The 9,569-nt window shown below is 34.9% G+C and overlaps 1 protein-coding gene across 1 annotated transcript in view; it reads right to left on the reverse strand.

Moving 5' to 3' along the window:
- ldah (lipid droplet associated hydrolase) overlaps positions 1-8,896 on the reverse strand; it is a 52,211-nt gene extending 43,315 nt beyond the window's left edge. The window contains 5 exon segments of the mRNA XM_016544581.1: positions 6,080-6,248; positions 6,250-6,275; positions 7,190-7,316; positions 8,520-8,589; positions 8,817-8,896. Of these exon segments, the coding sequence (XP_016400067.1) occupies positions 6,080-6,248; positions 6,250-6,275; positions 7,190-7,316; positions 8,520-8,589; positions 8,817-8,896 (472 nt within the window).
- Between the last annotated feature and the right edge of the window lie 673 nt (positions 8,897-9,569).

Raw genomic sequence — 9,569 nt, forward strand, 5'->3', positions numbered from 1 at the left:
GAGAGAGAGAGAGAGAGAGAGAAATCGCAAATGGCAATCTCATTGGCTGGCGCTCATCTATTACAGTCACTGTTTTGATTTCAGCAAATCAGTTTGAGCGAATGCAGACAATCTGATTCATATTCATGAACCCAGTAACTCATTATTTCTTAGTGTGTTTTATATTGTTATAAGTAGTAGAATTCGTAGCAGCATTATTATCTTATCAGTATTATTGTTCGTTTTTTTCCCCTTTTTTTACAGAAACACTGAATGACCAACAATATCTTAAGTACCACCACCAGTTCTAAGTTCAGTTAAATGACAAATATGCATTCATACATGGTTACCAAGTTTTAATTCTAATTACTAAAGTTCTATCATTAAATAATGCGTGATTACCACATTATCATATTATAATGCTTGACTGACTGATGTTAAAGAGTGTACATTCAGATATTTAAAAAGCTGTGCCATGCTACAAACATTAGCTTTATATATATATATACACACACACACACACACACATATATATATATATATATAGTGTGTCAGTCTGGCGCGTAAACTAAAAAATGTACTAGCCAGTGACGATTATTGCCAAGGTACGTAGAAGGTTGCAAGGACACACTAATTTGATCAAAAGTGACAGTAAAGACATTTATAAAAATCTATTAACAATAAATTCTGTTCTTTTAAAATTTCCATCCATCAAAGAATCCTGTAAAAAAAATATCAAGTTTTCTACAAAAATATTAAGCAGCACAACTGCTACAACATTGATAATAATGAGAAATGTTTCTTGAGGACCAAATCAGCAATTTTTTACATTTTTAAATATATAAAAATAGTAAAGAGTTAAAGATTCGCTATGCAAGACTAGAGGGGAGGGTAAAAGGTCAGTGCTGGACTGGCAATCAAATCAAACCTCCGGCTAACATTCCTAAAAGCATTATGCCTGAAATCCCATAAATGCATGAAAAAGCAAAAATAATAACCTCCTTGGCAAGCCCATCGTAACTCCTGATCCACCTGCTCATCAAATGCTAGCAAGAGAATAATAATTGCAGAATGTTCATATAATTTTATATAGTTGCAAGGTGGTCAGCAGAGATGGCTGGTTTGGAGATGTTCCATGCATGAGCCATGAAAACTGACATAAATATTAGTTTCCATATCCAAAAAGAGAGGGAAACCCCTTGGAAACATTTGGTGATAAAAAGGCCATGTTACTAGGACCATGAGTTAAAGTAAAGTCCACACTGATTAACTCCGTTAACACAATGTGCCTCAACCTCAAGTGAAACCAACACACTGTCTACAGATGGAAAGAGGAATCTTTGTAAGATTATTATGAATTATCAAACAATGTGATACTGTGGGCTATTGAATGCAGCTGGTGGGACAAGCAGAGTGCTTTGCACAGCAGGTTCCAATAAATCAAAACCATCTGGATATCTATCCCTGACACACTGAACATCTCTGTACTTTAAATAGGACTCATCATAAGCAATTTTACTTCTTTTAAAATGATAAAGGGCTTAACAATTTTCTTTTACAATTTAATATATAAAATATCCTTCTCATATTTATTCGTCGTTACACATTCTTCAAGGTCAGACAAGATCACCATTAAGTCTGCTGTGCTTTAGCTGTAAACATGATAATTTGCTATTGAAAGTGGAACATTCAGATAAAAACACCTTTATATAGATAAAATATAAATAACATGTAGGTAACGGTTTCTCTCAAAAATTGGTCTAAAAGCTCTCTAAAAGCAAGATTTCAATTAGACCGTTCCTTGACAATTCCTTGTTAACTGACTAATTTCAGTGCTGTACTATTACCAAGTTATTTGTTCTTCCACTGTAAAGCTTTCATAATAGGAAACAACATGAAACACTTCATGCTCAGCAGGGGACATACAAAATCGGCAAAAACACAGCAAACCTGCTGCCATCCAGTGGTTTAGTCAGTTAACACGGTTAGTGTGCTACGTGAACTGAGGTGATTTAGATGTATCACACATATATGTCAGTATGCCTGTGTCTAACAGGACTCAAATAGAGCTTGATCTTTTTTGGGAGATATATGCCTCAGTTACATGAAAAAGACAATGAACAATTGGCATTTTGAACAGTACTAACTATTAATGAGTAAAGATCATTTAAAAATCCAGATCTTTCAAAATTGACTTAGGGAAGTATGATTGCTTTCTTACACCATGCAATAAAAAGGTTCAATTTGGTATCATTTACACTAAGCTGGTGTACTAAGACTACATAATGTTGAAAAAAAGTCTTCTGATGCCAAATCGGAATTTGCTTCCTTCTACTTTGCTCAGTCAGTGTGCTCGTTCCAATAATACAACACTGTCCCTCATTCTTACAGAACAAACCCATTAAAACAGTAGCACCTGTGCGGGCCCTGGCAGATATAAGAGCCAAGGGAGCCTCTGGCCAGACTGCAGAGCCATTATTGCCGTTATCTCTGGAGAAAAGGGCACAGGTTCTACAATAACAGTGCCGGCGTATGGGCTCTCCGTTTCCCATAAGGAGTCTATTGAGCACAATGCTCAGTGACATTCAGAGCCTGGTGAAAAGCAGCCCTCTTTAAGGTCATCAGCTTGACTGTGTTCTCTCTCCAGGACATCTGCAGTTGGGGCATCTCTTTTTTTCAATAGTTTATGTCAGAAAATAAAAAAGTGCTATATGTACACTGTCATTTAAAAACAGAAAGAAATTAACAGAAAGAAAGGAATGATACTACTTTTATTCAGCAAGGACACATTCAATTGATCAAAATTGACACTAAAGACATTTCTAATGTTACAAAAGATTTGAAATTAAAATAAATGCTCTTCTGAACTAAGAACTTCAAAGAATCCTGAAAAAAAAAATTTCAGTTTCCACAAAAATATTTTCAACAATAATATAATAATAATAACCAAATTAGCATATTAGAATGATTTCTGAAGGATCGTGTGACACTTAAGACTGGAGTAATGATGGTGAAAATTAAGCTTTGCCATCACAGGAATAAATTACATGTTAAAATATATTCAAAGTTATTTTAAACAGTTATTTTAAATTGTAATAATATTTCACAATTTTACTGTATTTTTGATACTTTTTCATCTTTTGATGGTGAGCATAAGAGACTTCTTTCAAAAATATATATATATATTAAAAAAATCTTACCAACCCCAAACTTTTGAACAGTAGTGTAAATCGTTCAAGAATAAGAAAAAAAGAGACGTTGTCACCTTTCTATTTTTGGAGATGGAAAAACAAAGAGGAACTGGGAGACAAGATTTCATAAGTCTGAAATTTGGTGACAACATAAAACGCTTCACTGACAGCCAAACTGCTATGAGAACAACTATAAAAAACATGTGCCATCCAGTAATTCAATGAATCATGAACAAATGATGACTGCCTGGACATGATGCCTTTCAGTAAAACTAAGCTGTCCTGGTAGCGAACATTCATAAACAGCTATATCTGTGGAAAACATGTTCTATAACTGCAATAATCACAAGAGATGACAGAGATTTGAGGTTTCATGCCACAGAAGTTTTTTTTTTCAGGGTCTGTTGTTCAGGTCAACTGGAATTGTTCACTTCAACTTGTCATTTCCTCACCCTCATGTCATTCCAAACCTCTATGACTTTCTTTCTTTCATGGAACACAAAAGAATGTTTTGAACAATTTTACTGGTTATTCTTTCCATGGCATTACAATGAATGGGACTCGACCTTTCGAGCTTCAAAAAAGATGCAAAATCATCATAAAAGTGGTTCACATGACTTGTGCACTTTACTCCAACAGAAAATTTTGTTCTTTTGAGGCAGTTTTTTGGCTCACAAAATGGGCCAGATTTGTTCATGAATAGGATGTTACATCTCTCATGAACTGATCTTTAATAAACTATCTAAGGCCGTTTTCAGTGAAATTTATTCAAATGACAATTCTTTTTTTTTTTTATATGTAGCTCACACACTATCAAATGGCTATAGAAGACTTGAAATATATATTGTTAGTCATATTGACCCATTTTTTATGCTTTAAAATGCTTTTATTAAGCCTGTAAGCTTCAGTCTCCATTCATTGCATGAAAAAATGACCAGTACATTCTTCAAAAAATTTTCTTTTGTGTTCCACAGAAAGAAGTCATACAGGTTGAAATGGCATGATGGTGGGAAATGATGACAACACTTTTATATATTTTTGGTGAACTATCTCAAATGAAAGGAACTAAAAGGTAGAAATAAGAAAGTTGCATCTAAAGTGTCAGTTCTAACATAGTCTTTATGACAAGGCATAATAATCTGAAACAATATTTTTAGTGCTTAACATCTGCTCCTGAGCTACACAGCTTTTCCATGAATTCAATGTGTTAGAAGCTGCCGTCAGGGGAAGAGTGGTGGCCCATAGAGCCATTTTCCACTGGGGTTTTCCTCTTGACGCAGGGCCAAGTGTAAAAAAGGTAGACTCCCGACTGCACTGAACTTTTCTTCATATCCCCTGCATCTGTTGGACTGTGTTATGTCCAATGCTTCAGATAGCTGTGACGCACTCACCCACCTGTGTACCAATCACCACTACACAAATTTGGCTAGTTCCAATAGTTATGTTTATTTATGCCTTGGCAACCAAAACCTAACACAGTTCAGTCTACGATATTCATTTCGCCTCAAGACAGGTTTATTTGGTGCTTGGTCTTAATTATGGAAGTGAAGTCATAGGCTTTGAAGCTGAACAAAACTTAAAAAGATTTAAAGTTTATGCAAACATTGCCTGACATTCAAAATGTAACTTTCAAAAACAATATATATATAGAAACTGCAAAATAAAAAATAAAACAGGCTATGTACATAGCAATGCCAAAGTTATTTATTTATATAGCCTATGCTCAAATGAGGATAAGAATAGAATAGAATAGAATAGAATATGTCATCTTATTTTATATAATATAAAACTTTGAGGGTTTTGTGTGATCTCACTATTTTAACGTGCATTTTTGGCATTGTTGAATCATTGAGTTGATATGTTGAATTGTTGAGTCAGAAAGACAAGTCCTAGACTAGCATGTACTAACTAAGAGGAGCTAAGAGGAAAAATATATTCAAACAATAATAATTTTTCATATATTTTTTTTTACTTAATGGTTTTTTTTTATATAATAAAACACAATTCTGAATATAATATAAAAATATATAAAAATATAAAAATCATTATTTTAAAATATACAATATATTATAATTTAAGGCATCTGCCCCGGCCCAGGCCTCTTGCTGATGAACATGATGCAGGATGACTGACTGCAAAATGTAGCCTTTATATGATCCTAAAATTCAAGACATGATGGCAAAAAATGGGGGTTTTGTCTTATATTTATATGAGCAAGAGCAAGTTTTGTGTTACATTTTGGACATAATATTGTCAGTATTGCCTGTTTTGTTCAATTACACCAACAACAAAAAAATTCCAAACAAAGCCAGAGCAGAACTGTTTTTGAATGAAATGAAAATGAGCCAGTGATTCAGTTTCCAATCATAAAGACAATCACTTGCTTTGATCTGAATTAATCAGCCGTTTAAATAAACGAGCTGAATGACTGAATGACTTGCTCAATTAGACAGCGACTTGCCACCACATACTGGCATTTTAGTTTCATATTTAGAGTATTATATATATATATATATATATGTGTGTGTGTGTGTGTGTGTGTATTTCAATTTTCAATTATTAAATTAAATTAATGCTTAATTAATCTCACAGCATTATTTATGCAATTCTAAATGCAGTGTAAAATGCATTAATGCCACAGTTAGTGTTAATATACCTAAATGCCACTTCAGATGCAGCTTCTGAAAACAACATTATGGCTACACTGTAGCCTTAAAGGTTTGTGTGCAATAAATTATTTGTTGAATCAATATGTTTCTTACTAAAGCTTCGTTTTTGTAATGTCTACTCAATGCTTTTCTCATTTAACACAGCAATTAGGCTACTTTAAATGATCTTTTGGGATAATTTAATTAATTAAATATTGTATATTTAGACTTTTTGCCAAGTGGAAACATTCCGCATCCTACCTGGAATGACAAGGACAAGCATTTTGGGAGGGTTTGGGCCTTTGCTGGCAGCGTGCAGGTCTGTTGGTCCATATTTAAGAAGCTCTGTGATTGCACCTCTGCAGTACACATACTCTACTGAGGCATCCTCTCCAGGTCCCCCCGATCCTGGACTGCACATCACATCAACAATTACTTGCTCCACACAGTTCTGGGCCTAAGAAAAGAAACCAGACAAAAGTGACTGATTATATTATATAAAACTTACTACAATACAGCTAAACCACCAATGAGAGATAAATATCAAAAGGGAAGGTAGCATATGATCTGAAAATATGTATGAAAGCTATTTATTTTCTTAATCAGAAAAACAAGATAAATGTAACTGAGAAGCTTATTACAAGCAACAAAGTCTACTCTGTACAGTACAGATGTTGACGTGAAACAATTAGGTGTTGCCCCAGCGTATCTTAGCAATATGATTACTAAATATGCAAATACAAGTTGCTGATTAAACGTACAGTAAAAGACAGCTGAAAAATGTTGAGTCAGTCCTTTAGTGATTATGGTCACAAGCTGTAGAAATCTGTCCCAGAATCAGTTCACAAAAAGGCAGCAGTTCTGCTGTGTGATTAAAGTCAACCTCTGACATCTAAAGACAGAATGACAGCTTGCAACACACTGAACATTGGAGTTTAGAGTCTGTTATCTTGTTAAGTCCTTTGGTCAGATCATGCAGTTCAGGCTCAACATGCATACATAAACAGCATAAGAGGATAGAATAAAATAGAATAGAATAGAATAGCCAAAGTACGGGTAATTATGGATAACACATTGAACATTGGAGTTGAGTTTGAACATTGTTTTGCATACAAAACAACAGAATAGAATAGAATAGACCAAAGTACAGGTAATTTACATACAAGCATCACTGACAACTTTTGATTATCTAAAATCAAAGCTTGTCATTTGATAATTTCTTATTGACACGTCTACACTGTAAAGGTCTTTAAAACAATCACTACTAAAAACGTATAATGCTCATTCATTAAATCTACCTACGACTTTATACAAAAAGTTCAAAGCTTTAACACGGTTGTGACATTTGAATGACTTCACTGCGTTTCTTACCGACAGAAGATATTCTTTTGCGTGTTTGTGAGCGGAGCAAGTTTGTAAGAAGAGATGTAATGACGTTTACCGGTAATTTTCCCAAAGCAGGTACTGTTAAAACCAAAACCAAGGAGCGAAACACTTCCTACTGTTTCTTCTCCTTGATGTTTCAAAGTCTGAGAACTAACGGAAGCTTATATCGCCACCTATTGTACTGTATGTTCTCATTCATCTACACTAGGAAGGTTAACGTAAATATTTAACATTTTTAAGGAAGCAAAAATAGAGGGGTTTAATTATATTTATGTTTATGGCATTATTTTTTTTTCTTAATTATTTCTATATATATATTTTTTTTTATTTATCATGGGGGATGGGGGTATTTAAATAACATTTAAAACCTGGAAATGATTAGAAATCATATTTTGTCTCAAAAATAAAATTAATTAATTAAAAGCTCTCCGATTAATTCACATTACAGGAAATAGTAACACAGGTGTTTATGAAAGATCTATGGTGGTGTTTGTTGCCATTTAGTGTTATAGAAGAGAACATCTTTATATTTCTACCAAAAAAAAACAAAAAAAAAACTCTATGGTGACTTTAGCCTATTAGTATGTAGTCTTTGTTAGTCTTAAGGGTAAAACACAATGTATATGTTACGTCCCTTTTTGTGTTTTCTTTTGTTTTGGGAGGTGTTTGTGTGCCTCTGTCCAGGAAGAAGACTCCTAGACTCTTAGCTGCCTATAAAAGCATCCTTCGTCACTTCCTCCATCAGCCTTGTGCTCACCTGCTGTGTTTGCTCTGCTTGACCCTGCTAGTTAGTTACAGACGTGTTAGTAAGACTGAGATTATCTTTGTGTGTTCAGTTGAGTGTTTGCCTGTGAGAAATCAATTGTTGTTTGTTAGTTTTAGCCCACTCATTCGTAATACCGACCATGCATGTTCTTTGACCTTGATTCTGGATTGCCCCTATTTGGACCTGTTTGCTCACCTTTGTAAATAATTGTACATAATGTTCAGGGGAAGTAGGGAGACCAACGCCATTTTTGTTGGAACCTTTTATTGATTGTTTTTGGATAGGGAGGTAGAGAAGTAATTGTATTTTCATTTATTTCCTTTTGTGAACGAGGGTAGTTAGAGGTATAAGAATTAGTTGGGTTTTGTTTGTTATTTTCCTCTTATCTCTCCCATTTATTAAATAAAATGTAACCCCATTCAACATTAATTTTGCCCATGTGTGATATTGCATTGATTGTTGTTGATAACAGATTTTGCTGTCCGGTCCTCATAGCACATTCCAATAGTTTGCATCATCTGCACAACTATGCTGGAAAGTCCCCTTTGCCTGCATTAGGTCATCTGTGTATGTGTGAGAAAGAGGGAGGACAAAATGTAGTTTTCCTTGAATTCTTGGGCTGGGGGAGTAAAGAAAACAAAAGATAAGGCACAGAAAAAGATGATGGCATATCCTAGTTTGATAGGAGACATGGACGCATTGCTGGACAACTGGGAATGTTGTTCCAGGCCTTATGAGAAAGTGGGTCTGCTAAATACATATTTACACTGCGCTTTAATTGTGAATTCATGCAACAGCCCCTATCACATTATGCCACTGTCATGACATTATATGACAAACACTCACTTTGACCTCCCAGAACTAGTCAGCTTCAGCAGATGTCCTGAATCACCGCCCTGATGTGAGGACTCAAATCTGCGGGTCATAACGGCCACACACACAGCAGTGCTCTACAAATACATTTACCTTTGGATATCAAATGGAATCTTTATCTAGTCGCATGCTGTGAGCTTTCAGAAAGACGAACGCATAGTAACAGACTAACAGCCCTCTGATGCATGCGTATCCAATAAGTCTCAACTGCAACTGTTTTAAATATCAGTCTTAACCATCATGAGTTCCACAGTGGTATCTGGACATAATCCATTCTCGTACAGAAATATGTTGAATCTGATTTTCTGCCGCTGTAACAGCCAGTAAAATGTCAGCACTAAATCCAAGCAAAGCACAAAAGGTTCCAACACTGGCTTAGGCAATAATCTCAGTATTCTTTCAACACGCTACCACAAAATCATGAGTCAATCACTGAAAGAAATGAACTGATTAAAACAGGTAAAAAATAAAGTATTGGGAGCCAAATGGGGGAACAAAAGTTCCACACACTTTTTATTAGATCAAGATTAGTTTCAGGAAAGAGCATGCAATATGACATTATAACATTGCATGGTACCTGTGTTTTCTCATGTTGGACAGATACTGTGGCACAGGCTTAGATGCAGATTTCTCATACAGCATCAGGTGTCCTGTGAGTTCTCACCTGAAAGTAAACCCATATGTAATCAACAGCCAGATTGATGTGCACATGTAAGCAGACTGAGA

Source organism: Sinocyclocheilus rhinocerous, unplaced genomic scaffold (assembly GCF_001515625.1).
Source record: "Sinocyclocheilus rhinocerous isolate Xijiao unplaced genomic scaffold, SAMN03320098_v1.1 scaffold8, whole genome shotgun sequence".
NCBI lineage: Eukaryota > Metazoa > Chordata > Actinopteri > Cypriniformes > Cyprinidae > Sinocyclocheilus > Sinocyclocheilus rhinocerous.